A 19,766-nucleotide genomic window follows, 5' to 3' on the forward strand; every position below is an offset into this window, starting at 1 on the left:
TCCTAAACGCAACCTTGATGACGTCATGAACAGCGTAGCTTCTGATTGGTTTGTGGTTTATTAGAAATCTGCTTGTTAAAGTGCCTACCAAATAAAAGCTTCACTGTAGCAAAATTGCCGTGTTTTCCATTTTTTTGTTCAAAAATTAGCAAAAACATGTTTTTTCAAAATAACCCCTTTTCTGTTGCAGTTAGCGTTTCATATTGTATTAACAAATAGGAAATCGTCCCTTCCGGTCATTTTGGCGCAAGTTCCAACTCTCTAGCTCTTACCATATTCGTGATAAGGCCAAAATAGCAAAAATCCGCTAGCTGGCACATCAAGATGACGTCATAATGAAAAAATAATGTCATTTTTGAAATCAGTGACGAAAATCCAGTCAAAATTTGACCCGAACCTAATTTTCCTGAAAAGTCGCCTAAAAGTGGGACACCCTAATAAGTAGGCTACAACTAATGCTCAATGGCAAATACAGTTCCTCCTACATGGATTCAAACCACTAAAGTCAAGTAATAACAAGTAATAATTCTAAAACAAATTTTAATCAATACACCATCGTATGCACGCAAGATCTGTACAGTGTACACGGATGTGATGTTTGATAACAGTAAAGTTTGCACATCGCAATTGAGTTGTTATTCTTGAACAGAAATAAACCAGATTTCAATCCTTTACGAAGTTAATTTTGTTTTTACAAAATTACATTTTCTCCAAGTCTATATAATATTCTTGACATCGCTTGCCACCTCTGAACGTTGGACTAAAAAATAACCATGGAGCCCAGACGAAAAGTTAAAAAATCCTTTAAAAATTAATTATCGAAAATGAAAGTTTAACCGAGAGGAGTATCTAAAGTGGACAGTATCGACAGATGTAGTGTCAGGGAGGCATCATAATAACTTGTATTCTTTGTACTAATGAACAGGACCTAAACAAGAATGGCTCACACATTCTCATTCTCAAGGCGCAAAAATGACATTGTTTTCAGCCTTAGCTTTCTATCCAGTTCTTTCCCCCACTATCATGCACAATACTATCATGGTGACCTTTTTAACAAGCCTTTTAAAACAGATGAAAGTAAAACTTAATCTTTGACTTACTGTTGCAACATATATACACAGGTTAGCAAACAGGTAATGTGAGTCAACACCTGGAATAATCGCGATGATGCGTTGTGTAACATCTATCTAGCTCTATGTAACAGATTTTTTTTGTTTATTTCTGGTAGTCATGGCGTATAACTAGCCAAGTGTTTTAAGGTCAACATGCTTGCATGAGCGGACATGAAAAGTTTAAACTTTGACTAACATTATTTCATTCGAGGCAGTGGTAAAAATGAACCTCAAAATAGCGTTTCCCGGTTGCAAGTTTCGAAAAGGTACCATTAAAAAATCCCCTTCGAACTTTGTGTGGTAATTATGGAAGAAAAAAAGAGCATAGCAATGGTGGGAATCAAACCCAAGTCAAGGCAATGACTACCACCGCCCTAACCCTCCCGCCAAGTCAGCCAGTGTCAAACCGATCAGTTAATTTAGGTATTATTTGCCTTTTTCCTTTGTTGCTCAAAGGAGATTTTTAATGGTACCTATAAGAAAGTTGCTTTCCGGTTAGAAGTATTTGCTTTTTGTGATTTTACTGATATATTGATAAATACCAGGAATGGGAACAAGGTATAGATGAATTAAAGATATATGGATGGAGAGCAGGGATGGATACAACGACATGAAAACTTCTACTCATGTTTTTTTAACAGCTTTTATCACAAATAACGATTTTTATATGCGCTGTGTTTTAATGAAGACTATGACCAGTTGCTCCAATCTGCTGGTACGCTCAAATATTTAGCTGCAACATGAGATAATGATCGATAAGCGATTGCGTGAAATAACACATATTCAGATTACACCTCCAGACAGCAAATCAGTCGCTTTTTACATGTCACATCTTTTTACGTCTGGTTTGCTGTAAAAAGCAAACCAGACGATTGATTTGCTGTCTGGGGCGACACCAATCTGCAGAAGAAATCGGCGGGTTTTTGGAGCAGAGAGCGAAAACGTTAAATTTTTTTGACGTTTTTAGTTTTATTACAGTGTGAATAACGATATTAAACTCAGTTAATTTATTGTTTTTCTGATTTAATTTGATTGCTGTTGACGGTTGACTGCTTTTCTCCAAAAATTTTGCTTGAATATTTTTAGTGGCTTCGCTGTTAGAAGTTGACATTGGTCTTTTACTTTTTAATGACGCTAAATAACCGGTTCTTGATACTTGCGCTGTGTGAATCTTATTCATGAAACTACTACGTGCATTCAAAGTTGTCTAAAAGATAAAAAATGAAACAGCAACAAATCATCTTGAAAGTGGTAACGCCCGCATTGCACAAGCGGAAAGGCCGTATGTCAGTACCACACAACATGTTTAAGTTTTGCGTTGCGTTGCTATTCGACAATCGTCGGCCGGGGATTCGAATTCGGGACGATGAACACGTCTCTCTCAGCGTATTCTATGTCCATGTCGCTTGCCAGGGCTTCGTGATCTGAAAAAATGTTGTACTTGGGTAAACAATTAGTTTTTAACTACACCGTTGAAAACATGATAAAACTGTTAATCAACTAGAAATCTAAATTTATAGAAATTCAACAGTGACCTCGATTTGCGAAATAAAAGAAGGCAGCTCAACTGCTCGGGTGGGATCAGATCAACCTAACAAAACTAACCAGACATTTTTTTACATTGTTTGACAACGTAGATACTAACGATCTGTTTTAGTATGATGCTGCGAGTTCGCTGTAGTAGTAGCGGTTTGCATTGATTCTGCAGATGGTATAGTTGTATGTAAAAAGGTATGATTTGTTGTCTGAGGACAAAGTTGAGATTAAAAAAGTGAGTTGACAAGCTTTTCGCACTTCAAGTACTCAACGACAAAATAGACCTTTCACGCAGCCAACCAATGTCCGCCCCGTTAGTCCAGTGGTTACGCGCCAGGCTCAAGATCACGCGGCGCAAGTTCGACTCTCGGGGTGTGCGCTTGAGCAACGCATTTCAGGACTGCTCTCCATTCAGCGGCACCTAGTGAATGGAATAATTCTCTGGCAACAACACTTCAACAATCGTAAAACTTCACTCTGCCAATCTCGGTAATCGGCCCTGTGTCAAGAGCTTCTACAAATATGCGAAACTACCAGAAATAACCAATCAAGGCTTTGTCAGTCCCGAGGATAAAGATTCAAAACCAACCAAACAATGAAACATCACAAACAAAGCAGTTCACGGGGTGTTGATAGTGGTGAAGAACAGTCTCTGAACGGTTTGGTTGTAGCTTTGATAGAATAGCACATTTTGTACTAAAAGTATTTCTTGACTGAGTATTACAATTAAGTTATCTATTTAAGAAAAAAAATTGAATTCGCTGCAGGGCCGTAGCCCATGGGCCAAACTACCGCTGGCACAGCACTATAGCTTACTGCACGGGGCCACTGAACAAAAGGACTCCGCATTGATTAATTTTATTTTTAAATATTGCGTAAATTGCGCAGATATGAGAACCCTTCAATAAATAGTTATCATTATATCACTTGGCCTGTTTTTCTTATAAAAGTAACTTGGAAAAAAATATAACAGTCAGTTCCTTGTTTTTTAACGGTGATTCCACGTTTTTACGAAGATTCTATTAACTGCTAAACAAGATATCAAGTATGCATAAGCAATTTATTTGGTGCTTGCTAATGAAGCAGCCAGCGAGATTGTTTTCTACGTTACGCTTCATTGCACAGAGCTACGGGAAAGGTCAATTGAAAAACAAAAAATAAAATTTTATTTTATGATGAATTACCTAGACCTGCGTTTCCTGTCGCGAGAGCGACTTCTTCTGTCTCTTCTGCGGTCAAGCGTTTTGTCATCTCTGTCGCGTGAACGCCTTTCACGTGACCGACTCCGTCTATCACGTGATCGTCGCGACCTCTCACGTGACTTACTTCGCTTGACTCGGTTCCTGTCACGTGACCGACTTCGCTTAACTCGGTTCCTGTCACGTGAACGGCTTCTGCGCTTGCGGTCTGGGGTTCGCTGTTGGCTGCTGCGATGGTGAGACCTGTAACGAAAAATAAAAATTTAATCTGTGCGTGAAATATCCACCCATACTGCATTTCAGTTTGCTTTTGACAATAGCGTAAACTTATAACACGTATTGAATATTGAAGTTATTGTCTTCTGAAGATTGGCATTGTTTGTAACGTAAAAAGCTAACAACCAGACGGCATTTAACAAAACATAGAAACATGAAAACAAATTAAAAATAGCAAACGTTTAAATAATTATTTTAATGCTAACAACTATCCTTCGTGGTTTTTTAATAAAGTGCTGAGAGTTTTTTTGCATTCAACTTCTACTGACTCTCAGATGGAGCAATGTGAACACTAATTAAAAAAAAACTTTCTCATTGTCCCTTTTATTGGTAAAGAATCCAAACGTTTTATCAAAAATATGTATAGTTTTATTAAATTAAAGTTCAACAATCAACAGTGATAGTTGATAGTATTTCCGGTGTATAAAACATTTAAAGTTGGTTATTATTTTCAGCTTAAATCTGAAACTCTTTCCTTTCTGTGTTGAAATGTCGTGTACAAGTTCACTTGTTTGCACGACGCGGACTGTACATACATTGGACTGGTGTCCACGCGACATTTGACCGCAAGATTGAGAAAGCATTTGGATATAACTGCTCTCAACAGAAAAAGTGCCATTAAAGATCATATACTCGATTACCAAACTTATTCAAATAATAAACCATCCCTGGATTCTTATAATCGTACGTAAATGCTTCACCGAATGTGATACTAAAATCCATGAGGCTTTACTCATAAAATCTTGCAATCCTCGTCTCAAATATGCAGTTGTTTGCCGCAGGCGCCTCTTATCTGCCAAATGTCTTCACGTAATTTTGTGTCATTGATTTGTGTTTTTTCCTAAGCGAAGAATATCAGTCAGTTGGTTATTTAAAAAGAGCTAACATGAGCATGGCCGAAAACGTTTGCAATTTTTAGTTTATTGTGGTGTTATTATATTATGTTAAATGCCGTCTGGTTGTTTGGTTTTATTTGTCTAACGTGAAAAGGTTAGACGTCACGTTCATCAGTCCTCGACACAGAAATGAATGGTCATGGTTATAAACTACAGTATGTTGTAAAACGTAAGAGAATGAGGATTGGATACACCAACAGTGAATTATCCACGATTTCAGCAAATCAACATATAATGCACCAGACCAAACACAATTCGCAAATTGGAATCGCCGATTAGTGATCCACAAATGAACAACCTGATACTCAATTAACGAATCAAATGGTTAGATTAATCACTTCAGCCGCTTGAAAGATCAGCTGTGGGTAAACCACTAACACAAAGCCGTACCTTTCTCGACTTTTGTTCCTATCCGAGGACGCTCTGCTCCCTCGTTCGGAATCCACGCTGAAATATGCCAAGTAGATTTCATTATGCGAAGCCATTGTTAGAAAAATAAATCAGATTTTAATTTGCATTGACATCACACAGTGCATCAGAATTGCAAAAGCTACGTGCTTGGTAGTCTTTCTCATTGCAAGATCAACGATTGCCAACGTCCAAAAGAAAGTAGGTTGCCTTTGACATTTGACTTGGAACTTGTGCAACTTTGCATTGTGTACCGTATATTACTTGCATATTTCAAACATGTACTATGTTCTTGTTTCTGACATATAAATCATTGATTGATTGACAACTAAAAACTGGGAATCAAGACATTCTGGCGCGGCTGACGCCGCTAAATTCATTCGGCGCACATCCTGCTTGATATAGTAAATACAATACAAAATACATATTTTCCTTGACTGGTGTTGAACTCCTATCACAAATTGTGACGACATTTATCCAATGTTTGCTTGAACCTGACAGTACAAGGGGCAATCAAATAAAAAAGCTAACCCTACAACTGACAGCAAAATCATGTTACCACAACACGACAATACATTGTGATTGTACGAAATTAAAAGAAACTCACATCCCGCGCTGCTGTACATCCCTCGGTTAACGTTAGGGTTTTTGTTTGCAGCTTGTACTATTTTAAAATATATATTGGACAACTTTTGCGTCACAATAAATGTCTTGGTGAAATAATTGCGATAAAAATTCAACACAGGTGAAGAAAAATACCTACACAAGCTAAGATATACTCAACAAATAAAACAGCGTTTGTGCCAAACAGTCTCACGATGAGACGTCCTGCGACAGGGCGGCCGCGGTCAATTGTCTCACAAATGTCATGTACCATAAAAACTCGTAATCAACTGATCTGTATTGCCTAAAATCAGAATCGCTAAAATTTTAAACAAATTCTTTGGATTAACACACACAGAGCATACTTCACCTTCACATACCTCTGCTGTGTTCTGCTCCCACGCTCCTCTTGTCGGTTGTCCCTGGAGTGATCCTCCTCTTCACCAGCTCTTCCACCGGTCAAGCCTCTTTGCTGGAAGTTAGCAAGACACAACCAATTGAAAAATTACTGTAGCATTCATGATCATAATCATGTCGTTGCTGTTAAACGATGAAAGCAATGGTTCATTAATTTAGATCCAGATACAGCATCGTCATTAGTAGAATATTCCGGGAGTGCAACATAACCAGGTTTTGCTTGAACCTTAAAAGATTGACTAGAAGTAGAGTAATATTTAAGAAAACTTCACCTTGAGATTTTCGTGGATTTGCTTCTCTATTGGAACGGGAATACGAGGGAAGAGTGTGGCAAACCATTCTAGTTTTGTGAGAACTGTCCTGACCATCATCCCTATTGTCATAACAAAGCCGCCACCTGACTTCACATCCACTTCCTGCCAATAAACATCACATACATAGAAAAGGGGGCTGTACTTCAGGTAACGCCATTTTCGCCGCTCATATGACATGCCTAATGCAACTTTTCTCCAACCAATATACTACTCGAAAGGCATTATATTATATTGAACAGACCAGTCATTAGTGGAAGGATTGCGCTAGTTATGGTGTACTTCAAATTTAGATAATTTGTGGGGATCATTTGGGTAAGCGGTTTTTGTGTTTGCCTTTCCATACTAATGCAAACGAGTACGACAAAGTTATTGTTTCAGTGAGGATGATGTAAATCAGCTGATATCATCATGTGGTATAGGCTATAGCGATATAGCTATAGGCGTACGCCTAACAGCACAGAAACTCAACAGCCGGCAGCCTCAAGCTAAAACAAAGAACCATTTTAAAAAACCACTCACTGACTTCAACACCATTCGTCATAGCACATGACTAGGGAACTGTGTTCCGAAAGCTAGTGTAATTTGATATTGCCAAAAAGAACCCGCAGCATCAGGCTATAACAGATCGTTTGAATCTACACTGTGAAGTAAGCAACGATCATGCTGCTAAAAGCGAAACTCATTCAACTTCATTTAATTAACCAATATTATAAGCTTATAGCTTTGAAAAAACAGATACTGCTGTAAGATTTTAGAAATCTCAGAAAACGGCTGTTTTCGAAGCAGATTCTCCAAATAGTAGGCCTAGCAGCTTTTTACCACCTTTTAGGTACAGACAGCTCAGTGCTTGCCAAATAGATGCACGCACTGTGGTGTCAGGATATTTAGGTGCGGCGTCGGTCATTTAGGTGCTATTCCCAGTAAAGTCTATTTCATTAAGTGCTTGATGGTAATACTGCAGACAGTAGCATACGCAGGATTTTCTCAGGGGGGATTCAAAATGCTTTCCAAATTAAAACGAAAAAGAATTAAAAAAACACCCATTTGCTAACTATTATCAGCAAGTTATATTGTATAAGATTACGGGGACAACTGTCGCATAATCAAGCATTTCTGATAAATAATTATGAGTGTAATTTGACACACCAAATGGCACCTAAACCAGTAAACGACGAGACACCGAAGTGTGCAGCACCTAACTGGTTATACTTGAACGGAATGGCGCGTTTCGGTGAGTACGATTCGGTGAGTTCCCTATTCGGTGAGAGCCTTTTTTAGTGAGAGCCCTATTCGGTGATTTTTTTTTTAGACTATTGGGTACCGTAGCCTAATTATCATTGCCGTTATAGGGTTAGGGGATAGGGGTTAGGGGTTTGGGATTACGAGTTAGGGTCTTATTTCAACGTTTAGCAACATTAAAACGATGTAAAAGCGGCAATGATAATTAGGCTGCGGTACCCGATAATTTTCAAAAAAAATTGCCGAATAGGGCTCTCACCGAAAAGGCTCTCACCGAAAAGGCTCTCACCGAATAGTAGCAGACCCACACCTGAAAGACGTGGACCCTTATAAACCATGTTGTTTTTTACTTAAGCTGAAGGAGTGGCTGCCATTACTTATAGAAACTCCAATAAACAATGCTATACAAAATGCTTGTTTGTAAACAGACAGAAGTTTTTTTTTTTTAATATAAGTGACTGACCTCTTCATCATCTAAAAGATATTCAAACCAATCCCAAAGATCTTTTGGTGGTTGGGTGTACCTAAAAGTCAAAAGTTTAAAAAGATTTCTTTACCTGCTTCCTGTAAACCCGAATTAAGCCTATAACTTATAGTCCACTAGCATACAAAAGTAGTAGATTAAGGATCAGAAGATTCTGTCATGGTCGACTTCACGCAAAGTCTATATACTCTATATTACTTTGCATCGTGCATATATTCTTGTTTGCCAGTGCTTAACACCCATCACAATTTTTTTCACTGGACACTTGTTCTGATCTAAAAGTTGTCCAATTTTTTAAACAAGACAACACAAGCTACGAAGAAAACATAATAGACTGTGTTGATAACATAGTGTAGTCATTTTTTCAACGTAGTGTAGGTTGTATTTTCTGGTTCCAAATATGTGTTGAATACATTTTGCGTCACAGTAAGTGTCTAGCAAAGTAATTGTAATGGATATTCACCACTATTTAGCATGGGTAAACAAAAGTATCTGTACAAGGTAAGATATGCTCAATTTCTCAGTGGATAAATTTTGTGACCAGTAAAATGGCGCAAAAAGTAAACAATTTGCTAGTGTAACTTTAAAACTGGCTGAACTGCAAAATTTGAAAAACATAATCTTGTAGATCAATGGAGAATGAAACCGTTGGAAAGCTTCTCTTTCAGACACTTGCCAGAGTTGTATGCATCACCTCTGCATAGCTTTTTGCTTCCGTGCTTCAGGAAAAGAAGTTAACACAGTAAAATGAACCATAATTACCAGCTTCGTGATTGAACTTTGCTGTAAACTGTGTACACCATTAAGCACTATGGGGATGTTGTAAAACAGTGAACATATTTGTCCATCTGATAAGTGCAAACAAGATCTTCCACATTCCACCTCTTTGCAATACCGTGTAGGTTACAATTGCATTCAGTCTGGTCTTTGTTGAAACTTTTGACTCACCTAACATACATAATACCAAGACCACGGATATATGGGGAATCAGGATGAACAAGAAGTGAATTGACCTGTTTCCTTGTTAATTTAAGCGTGAAAAGCTTAAACAGGCAACAGAAGGAAGTAGATACCACACCACCTGCGCCAACTCCACGTACCTTAAAAAAAGATGAAACATAGTATTAATAACATTACAAAAAGCATCCTTGTGAAATGCGGCTGAAAATGTCGGAAATCTCTGGATTCTGTTGAGGGCCGGTATCTCCATTACAGTCACAGACAAACTGGGCAGCAGCCTAGGACTGATAAATTGTGGAGTAGTAGCTGTATTTATTTTAACAATAAACTACAATTTTCACATGGGCACCAACTTGTCATCATTAACCTTTTTAATTTAATTTTACTTGAAACTTGTTTATAGGTACATTTTTCCCATCACAACTTTTTGGATATTTTGTAGTGTCCAATATAATTTTTGTGTGGAAAGCACTTGACCTATCAAGCCAAAAAACAGAAAATCTATGACAATAGTTTTGGACAAGTGTTGTTAGACTTAAAACATTCAAATAAAATATCACAATAATATAAAATAATAAACAAGGTCATCAATAATAATTAACGTTACAACTTCAAACAACTGTATTTATCATCAATATTTAGCGTTACAATGTTAATGCATTGAATATATATTTCTCGATTTTATATTTTTTAGGCTTAAATTTTATAGGCCATGAATGAAAATTTGAATAAAAGAATAGCTATTGTAGAGCTCTTCAAATAGGGCAACTCAAGGGGAGATATTTGCAAGGACTTAAAATTAACAGAACGTTAGTCTGGAGAACTCTCAAAAGGCACAAAGAAACTGGAAATTTTAAAAATCGACCTGGCCAAGATTGCTCTCAAAGCGCCAGAACATCAAAATTGATAAAAGCAACCAGAGAAAACGTTCAAAACATCCCAAGAGATGCATTAAAAAACTGCCAAAGGAGGCGAATGTGGCCTATGGAACCATGTTCACAGTTCTCAAGAAGGATTTGAAGATGAGCCCATTCAAACACATGAAGAAACAGTTACTAACTATCAACGACGCAAACTGGACTAACAACAAATAAATGCCAAACACGCGCTTTAAAAAAACAATATATTTTTCTGTTCAATATAACATTTTGTGTGAAAAGCATTGTCGGTTTAAAGGGGACCTGAAATGAAAAATGAAAATTATTTTGTTGATTTTTTGGTGTTTTAAGTATTATCTTTTTTGATAAACTTTTTTGTTTGGCAAATATAGCAAAAAGAAAATCAGCCACCAGATGGCGCTATGTGCCTTATGACGTAGTTGGTTGTTCACTCAGTTGGTAGCTTCATACAATAACACTGGAAGCGCTGCACAAGTCGTAATCTTTAAAGATGTCTAAATTCAAAAAAGGATTTTTGTTTGAACCAAAAAGACAGCGCTTTGACAGAGATGATTGTGATTCGGATTAGAGCTACGACAGTGCCAGCTCCGACAGCAGTCGGATGGAGAATTTGAAATGGTGTAGGTGTGGAAATTGTGCCATCATGCCAATGATGGAAAATGAATGTTGCCAGAAGCCAGATAAAAATTTTAATTTTATAAATTTAGAAAAAAAGAAAAAAAGGCTAGTGAGTTTTTTTCTTTAAAAAAATTCTAAATTTATAAAAATTTATTAAGGTGTTGCTACCGTGCCATATTTTAAAACTGATTATCCTGCTGTGGTATCATGCACGCTATAACGTCCGCGTTTTGTCGCTTCTACCTTTTTCTAGACCTCTGCTATGTTTGTCATATATATACTGGTTTTTCGTTGTGATGGTCAGAAATAAAAACAAACTAAATACGGCCACAAAAATGTGCAGTCTAACGATTGAGTCACTTCGGTTAGAATTTACTTTAAAAGAAAAACACCTCCTGGTGGTATCGAACTCATATCCTTGGTAATATGAGCCCGACAAAGATCGCACGCGCCACTGCTTCACTTAGCCAAAACAGTTGAATTTAGAAGTTAAATATGCACTTTTTTTCATTTGTTTGTCTTCTACTTTGAAGAAAAGGCGGAAGAAAAATGTGCAGCAACAGCGCGCATGCGCAGTGACGTAAAGATTAAAAAAGGCATGGAACAGCTATATCTACGGCACCGTAAGCATAGCCACTTCCGGCCAGAAAATGGTCGCTGCACATACGGCAGTACTTGTTGACTGGTGGGTTTTTGAGTTTCATCGCAGAGATCCATTTCTTAAGCTTGTCTTGATTATTCAGAGGTAAACGATGAAATTGTACCCCTTTCACGTTTCTTCCGTTACTACAACCGGGAGCCATACAAAAAACCATCTCAACGCCTGAAACTCAAGTATAAAATTGTTCTTTGTATATGTAGACCACGTGTTTACTGTTTATAGTTTATTTGTATGCAAACTAGTGGTTTTGAATTCTGCCTGAACAACCAACTACGTCATCAAAGATTTTGACCAATCAGAATCCTTTAAATCAATATCCCTTTTATTAGATTTTTGAGCTAATGACAAACCCCAAAAAAATTCTATTGTTACAAATCGCTTTTTCTCATAAAGATTTATGAATACAAAAGCTATATATTTTCGTTGCAGTGCACCTTCAAACAGCTTCACTCACGAAAGCCATAACATGTTTTTCTGTTCAATACAACATTTGTGTGAAAAGCATTGCAGGACAAAGCAGCTTCACTCACTGAAGCAATGACTAGCAACAAATAAATGCGCATTAACAAAACAACATATTTTTCTGTTCAATATAACATTTTGTGTGAAAAGCATTGCCCTACCTTCCAAGCTGATACAATCTGCAGACTTTACTAAGAATAGCACCTAAGTGAACGGGCGCCACAGTGCTCTGCACCTAAATACCCTGACGCCACAGTGTGCGCGCCTATTTGACCGGCGCCTGAAAAACTTGCTCCCCAGAATTCTGCTTACACGCAATCACGCATTGAATGAGGTACGCTGCCAAATCTTGTGTTCAGCAATGAAAGCATTCAATGAAAGCAATGAAAGCATTCAAAAAAGCAGTCTCAAGCCAAACAAAAGAGCCGCATAAAACAACGACTCACTGACTTTAACACTATTCGTCATAGCACATGACTAGAGAAATGTGTTCCGAACTTGCAGCATTAGGCTAAAACAGGTCGTTAATATCTATACACATTGTGAAGAAACTTACGATCATGCTGCTAATTAAGCAAAACTCAATCTGTAGCATATAAACTGGCCGGCACGCCTTCCAGACATGCACATGAATGTCTGGCTGTCTGTCTGCGCCAATAAGTTGTGCTCTGCGTATTAAGATACAACAAACCTTTGGTACAGGCCTCGAAATTCCGGCGGTCATGGCGGACATGACCTCCGGAATGACCTTGAATGTCTGCCGAGGCCAACTCATTGGTCGGTCATAAATGACTGCCGCAACATTCTTGACATAAATATCACATTAGAGTGGCATGGTTAACGAGTTGATGGCAAAAGTAGCCATTTTTACATCATTTCAACGCCTTGCAATGTTGCCTTGAAATAAAGTTGTCTGAACTTTTCGGCAGGATATGTATTCTAATTTTAACAATGAGGATTATTGCGTTACATTGATCGTTTGTTAAAAAGAAACGTCACAGAGAAGCAAGTCTCAGCTGGGTTCCGCACGTGCTAAGGCGAATGTGGTGACCTTATTTACCCTGATACTGATAGAAATAGAATTTCTGCACAGAAGGGAGGGTGGTGTTAGACTAACACTATTGTGTTAGTTAGTTAAACACTAACACTACTGAGGGCTAACACTATTGAGCCACTAATGCGCAATTGTCTCTACGGTCCTGACATGGAGATTTACCACCCCTCGCCGGCAATACTCGCTTGGCACAACGATTCTATAATGCGAAAACCACGGAATAAGTGATCGTAGTTGCTTTTGTAATAAGGAAATTTGAATTGTTGTTTTCAATTGTGTTTATTGCGTCATTACACTACACGACTGTCATTAAGGCACTGATCTATTTGCAAGCAATCTGCTCCAGTACATTTACTTCAGGGTCGGTTAATTAAGCCATCAACCATTGCAGAGTCATTCTGTTGTAGAAAATCTTCTTCTACAAACACGATTACACAATACTGTAGTGTGATTTTGTGCAAAATCTACATGTAAAAAATATGTCCGGTTGAGATATTAAATGTCTGCTGAAAGGGCCAGTCCGGTAGGACATGCATGACCGCCGGAAAAAAGTACAAATTTCGAGGCCTGCTTTGGTATGTTCAGCTGCAGAGAAATATGTTTGAAAAGATATGCACAAGTAATAAATCAACTTGAAAAACTTAGCTGAAAACAAATTCAACCTAAAACAATTGAAGTTACTTACTCCACCACACATTCCAGTTTGTCCAGCAGTTTTTCTGGTTCCACGCTCCCAAGGTTCTAAATGTTCAACCTGAAATAATATGCAATATATATAGACTTTCTAACAAAATGTTCAGAACCCGAATACCTTGCTTAACAAGTGTTCACTTTTAAAAATTTGCCATAGTTTGCTCATTATATCATTCATTATGGGTACCGGTAGCTTACCAAACATTACAATTTGAAAAGTAAAAGAGCAAAGCATCAGTGAAAAAATCTTGTGCCAGTCATTTCATATGATTCTGCAATCAAAATATGAATACTACAATTTAAAACAAGCTGTTGTGTAAAAATAGTGGAAATAGCAAATTTGCCATTTGAGAAAAACTTAGTTTTTTTGAAGGGTCTGCTACTATTCAGCGAGTCCGATTCGGCGAGTTCCCTATTCGACGAGAGCCTTTTTCGGCGAGTGCCCTATTTGGCAAGTTTTTGAAAAACCAACGACGCCTTCTGCGAATCCAACGGTTGAATCTTATTGAATATTCAGACATTGAATCAATGTAAAAATGAACTGTTAGGCTAACTGGGTTCTTGGAACAAATCGAAGGGCTTCTGTGAATGTTTCTTAGTTTCAATGTATCCTAGTCAGCAAAAGTACTCTTTTCTATACGATTTCAACGTTTAGCGACGTTAAAACGATGTAAAAACGGCAATTTCTGCTGGTCGGGATAACTAGGCTAAGGTACCCGATAATTTCCTTTCAATCCAAGCTGTATGTCACACATTTGGTTAACCTTTTCATTCTACAATGTTACTACAATGTAAAAATGAACTGTTAGGCTAACTGGGTTCTTGGAACAAATTTTTGCTGGTCGGGATAACTAGGCTACGGTACCCGATAATTTCCTTTCAATCCAAGCTACCGTAAGCTGTCCACACATTTGTTGATCCAAAGTAATCATTTTAACTATTCAAAAGTACTAACTCATGGACATAAACGAATAACATAAACATGACGAATTTTAATTTAATAGTTCAACTTATTATTTTTTTCTGCATGATTTCAACGTTTAGCGTCATTAAAACGATGTAAAAACGGCAATGATAACCTTTCAAAATTTCAAAAAATCGCTCGATAATTTCCTTTAAAAATTTCAAAACTTGCCGAATAAGGAACTCGCCGAAAAAGGCACTCGCGGAATAGGGAACTCGCCAAAACAGGCCATTCCGTTCTTTGAACCAGCAAAACTTGAAATATAAATTGACAACTTTTTCATATTATTAAACCCAACTTTTCATTTTATGTTGTGAATATCTTTATCATGGTGTCAGTTAGACGGGTCTGCTACTATTCGACGAGTCCGATTCGGCGAGTCCGATTCGACTAGTCCGATTCGGCGAGTTCCCTATTCGGCGAGAGCCCTTTTCGGCGAGTGCCCTATTCGGCGAGTTTTTGAAATTTTTGAAAGGAAATTATCGGGTACCGTAGCCTAATTATAATTGCCGTTTTTACATCGTTTTAACGTCGCTAAACGTTGAAATCGTGCAGAAAGGAATAAAAAGAAAATGTTTCAACTATTGAATTAAAATTCTTCATGTCAGTTTAGTTGTTTTTACTTCTGACCATCATATGAAAAACAATACACGTCAACATAGCAAAGGTAGAAGCGACAAAACGCGAACGTTTAAACGTGCTTGAATTCGTCATGTCAGTTCAGTTGTTTTTATTTCTCATCATGATATCAAAAACAATACACGTCAACATAGCAAAGGTGTAGAAAAAGGTAGAAGCGACAAAATGCGAACGTTAAAACGTGCTTGTGACCGAAGTAAGTTATTGAGTAGAAAGAAATTTGGCACGGTTGCAACACTTTCAGAAAAATTTAAGATATAAAGGGAAAATAAAACAAAGAAAATGTTACAAAAAAAAAAAGATCATGTTTATGTCTATAAGTTAGTACTTTTGAATAGTTAAAATGATTAGTTTGGACCAACAAATCTGTGGCCTACAGCTTGGATTGAAAGGAAGTTATCGGGTACCGTAGCCTAGTTATCTCGACCAGCAAAAATTTGTTCCAAGAACACAGTTCATTTTTACATTGTAGTAACAGAATGAAAAGGCTAAACAAATGTGTGACCTATCGTGTTAACGTCGCTAAACGTTGAAATCGTGTAGAAAAGGGAGCTTTTGCTGACTAGGATACTTTGAAACTGAGAAACATTCACAGAAGCCCTACGATTTGTTCCAAGAACCCATTTAGCATAACATTTCATTTGTACATTGATTCAACGTCTGAATACATTATCTTAAAAATGCAACGTATCGTAGGGCTTCTGTGAATGTTTCTCAGTTTCAACGTATCCTAAGCACCCTTTTCTACACGATTTCAATGTTTAGCGACGTTAACACAATAGACCACACACTTGGTTAGCCTTTTCATTCTGTTACTACAATGTAAAAATGAACTGTTAGGCTAACTGGGTTCTTGGAACAAATTTTTGCTGGTCGGGATAACTAGGCTACGGTAGTCTAACCGATAATTTCCTTTCAATCTAAGCTGTAGGAGTGTAGGTCACACATTTGTTGATCCAAACTAATCATTTTAACCATAGGCGCCTAAGCCGTGGGGACCAGGCCCCCACGCATATTTCCGCGTGGGAGCAACTTTTTATGCGGCATTGATACATAAAACAATAGATGAACTAGCGATCGGCAGCAGGAAAACATTTTTAAATGCAAACCGCAACAGCTTCGCAGTAAATAATCACTAGAACGAGTAGCGATGCTACAATCCCACCCCAGACAAAAAAAATCTGTCATTTTTACGTTGATTTAACGTCTGCAGACGTTGAATCAACGTAAAAATGACTGATTTTGCTGCCTGTGACATAGCAAAAATCTACCATTTTGGGTCGATTCAATGTCATCAGATGTTGAATGCACCCAAAAACAACATAATTTGCTACGTTGACGCAGCGTGCGTTTAACTTAATGCGCTTGCAAACAGCCTCGCTGTCGCTTTCGAAAGTCGAAACCTCTGCAGAGAATTGTCGCGGCAGTGAATCGCTTGCTGTGAAAATGAACTTGAAGTCTCGGCCCGAGGTTACCGCTAACCAACGTAACAAGGGCTGGTACAAACCGCATTGCGCACAGTCGCACAAGCGGCATAATCAACACAACAACGGCCTCGCGCAAACTGCATGGCGCACACACGTCCGTTGCCATGGAAACCCGATTAAAGGCGGGAAATATACGCATCTTTTGTTTCATCTGCAGCACGAAAACGGCTGTATTACAGCGAATTGAAACTTGAAAGCTGGTCAGCCATAAGTTGCGATATTGTAGTGAAAAGGGAGCAATGTCAAGTCGAAAACTTAATCAAACGTCTCTCTGTAACTATTTTTCAAGGACTGTTTACGGATGTCAGCAACTTTTAAATTTATTAAAGGTGACGTGCTGTTGAATTGATGTAAACATGAATGATTTTGCTTTCAACAGGTATATTTTCAAGCATATGATCAAGTTAGTATTTTCATTCCATTTACAGTATACCTTTTAGTAAACTTTTTCGTCTCTTGTTTCATGCTAATAAATCTAGTTCGTTGCTAAACTTTATGTTGTGCTTAGCTTAAAGAGTCGCAGTCCATCAACCGCTAGCCAACGCAGACGCATAGAATGTGTTTTGGTCGAGCTTTGTTTATAATAATTAACGGCAGGTCGAACGTAGCGATAACTCCGAGTGTGGCAATAAAAGGAATCCTAGTGTGACGACATAATTACGTCATCCATCTGCGTGACATTTCGCTGAATTTACGTTGCTGCTGATGAAACACGCTTTCGCCCCCACGGCCAAAAAAATAGTTAGGCGCCTATGATTTTAACTATTCAAAAGTACTAACTTATAGACATAAACATTATTTTTTTTCTAACATTTTCTTTGTTTTATTTTTCCTTCATATCTTAAATTTTTCTGAAGGTGATGCAACCTTGCCAAATTTCTTTCAACTCAATAACTTACTTCGGTCACAAGCACGTTTTAACGTTCGCGTTTTGTCGCTTCTACCTTTTTCTACACCTTTGCTATGTTGACGTGAATTGTTTTTGATATCATGATCAGAAATAAAAACAACTGAACTGACATGACGAATTCAAGCACGTTTTAACGTTCGCGTTTTGTCGCTTCTACCTTTGCTATTGTTATGGTCGTCATTTTATTTACGTTGAATATATGTAACTCGTGACCAGCGTCACTACATAATCACAGTTCAGCGTTTTCTGGTACAGACGTTGGAATTGATTAGAATGATTACTACCGCACTGCGCGTGTAATCAATTGAGCGTTCTGTACCACGTTCCTTAGTTGATTGTTTTGCGTTTCTTTCTTACTATATATTGCGTTGCTTTTATACACTGAATCAGTAAGTAACAAGAGGTAAATGGTTTTCTCACTTGGTTGGCTATCGCTACAATTATTATTGTTTATTTTATATTAAACGTCTGGAAATACAACAGACATTTAACTGGCGTCGCCGGCAGGATCTTTACAGAATTTCTACAGGATTTTAGTAACATGGAGAAACTGATCGAAGTCCTGCAACAACAAATTGCCAACCAAGAACGCCAGACGAAGGAGCAAATTGCCAGACAAGAAGAACGTCACCGAGAACAAGAACAACGTCACCAAGATCAGACGAAACTACTCATGGAACAACTACGAGAAATGCGAGCCCAAACTTCAAGACCACAACCAACAACAATACAACAGCAGGTATCTTTACCTAAATTCGTAACGTTCGATGCCACCACTGAATTGTGGGCAGACTATTGGAAGAGGTTTAACACCTTTGTAGCAGCACATTCAGTCACACAAGACAAAATGCCGCAGGCTTTTCTCACCAATCAATCACCTACAATCTACAAAATGTTAACAAATTTGGCTGCGCAGGAAACAAACCCAAAAGAAGTCAACGATCTCACCATGACGGAAATTACAAATTACATGGCTCAACAATTCGACCCAAAACGCTTCATCGTGAGGGAGCGATTCCGTTTCTGGAGCGAAGTGAAGCGCAAGCCCGGTGAAACAGCTCAAGAACTAGCCATCCGCATACGCCAAGCAGCTGCCACCTGTGACTTCTCGTCCATTTCAAATCCATTGGACGAAGCTTTACGTACTCGTTTTATTTGTTCAATAGGTAACGAGGCTGTGCTTAAGGCGTTATTCAAAATCAGAGCTGATAAACTTACTTTCAAATGTGCGGTGGAGGTTGCATCAGAAACCGAAGAGGCAGCCAAGGTGGCCAAAGAAACTGTTTACGGCACTCCACCAGTACCAGTTGCGAAAGTAAGGACCATCAGCAAACCTCCAAAAACTAGGCAACTTACAGGTACTTTCTTTTCTTCTAAAAATAAAGAATGCTATCGCTGTGGTAATTCCAACCACAACGCCAATGACTGTAGGTTTAAGAAAGCCACTTGCCATTTCTGCAATATTACGGGACACTTACAGAGTGTTTGTCGAAAGAAAGCTAGACAGTTTAAACTTTCTAAGGTAAATTGTATCGAGGAAATTAACATGCTTTCTAGTTCTTGCAGAAAACCTCGAAATTCAAAGTTGGAAGTGCCGATCTCCATTAATTCGGTAACCACACACTTAGAACTGGACACTGCTACAAATGGAAATTTCCTTTCCAACGACGTCTGGACTCGGGTAGGCGCACCTCAATTGCAAGCACCAGTGTCGCAGTTCCAATCTGCTACCAAGCATCTAGTACCAATCACGGGTTCTTTCACGGCCCAGGTAACTTGTCCTTCCACGGGAAGGTCAGTTAATATTCCTTTTGTAGTCACGACAGTCAAAGGACTGAACTTGCTAGGTCGTGATGCAATTTCGTCTTTAGGAATTTCTATCGATAAATTCCTTCTGTCTAACTATTCTACTTTACAGAGTATCCAGTCATACGA

General features: G+C 38.2%; 1 protein-coding gene across 2 annotated transcripts in view; it reads right to left on the reverse strand.

Moving 5' to 3' along the window:
• Window positions 1-529: 529 nt before the first annotated feature.
• LOC145769699 (pre-mRNA-splicing factor 38B-like) overlaps window positions 530-19,766 on the reverse strand; it is a 36,569-nt gene continuing 17,332 nt past the window's right edge. For both annotated transcript variants that reach the window (XM_082581380.1, XM_082581378.1), the window contains exons 2-9: window positions 13,824-13,892; window positions 9,433-9,584; window positions 8,464-8,524; window positions 6,720-6,863; window positions 6,411-6,502; window positions 5,410-5,466; window positions 3,833-4,090; window positions 530-2,536 (exon numbers count right to left, since the gene is read on the reverse strand). In XM_082581380.1, coding sequence (XP_082437506.1) covers window positions 2,494-2,536; window positions 3,833-4,090; window positions 5,410-5,466; window positions 6,411-6,502; window positions 6,720-6,863; window positions 8,464-8,524; window positions 9,433-9,584; window positions 13,824-13,892 — 876 coding nt within the window. In that variant the 3' untranslated portion in view covers window positions 530-2,493. The remainder of the gene's footprint in view (window positions 2,537-3,832; window positions 4,091-5,409; window positions 5,467-6,410; window positions 6,503-6,719; window positions 6,864-8,463; window positions 8,525-9,432; window positions 9,585-13,823; window positions 13,893-19,766) is intronic.

This window comes from Aplidium turbinatum, chromosome 4 (genome assembly GCF_918807975.1).
Source record: "Aplidium turbinatum chromosome 4, kaAplTurb1.1, whole genome shotgun sequence".
NCBI classification, from domain to species: Eukaryota; Metazoa; Chordata; class Ascidiacea; order Aplousobranchia; family Polyclinidae; genus Aplidium; species Aplidium turbinatum.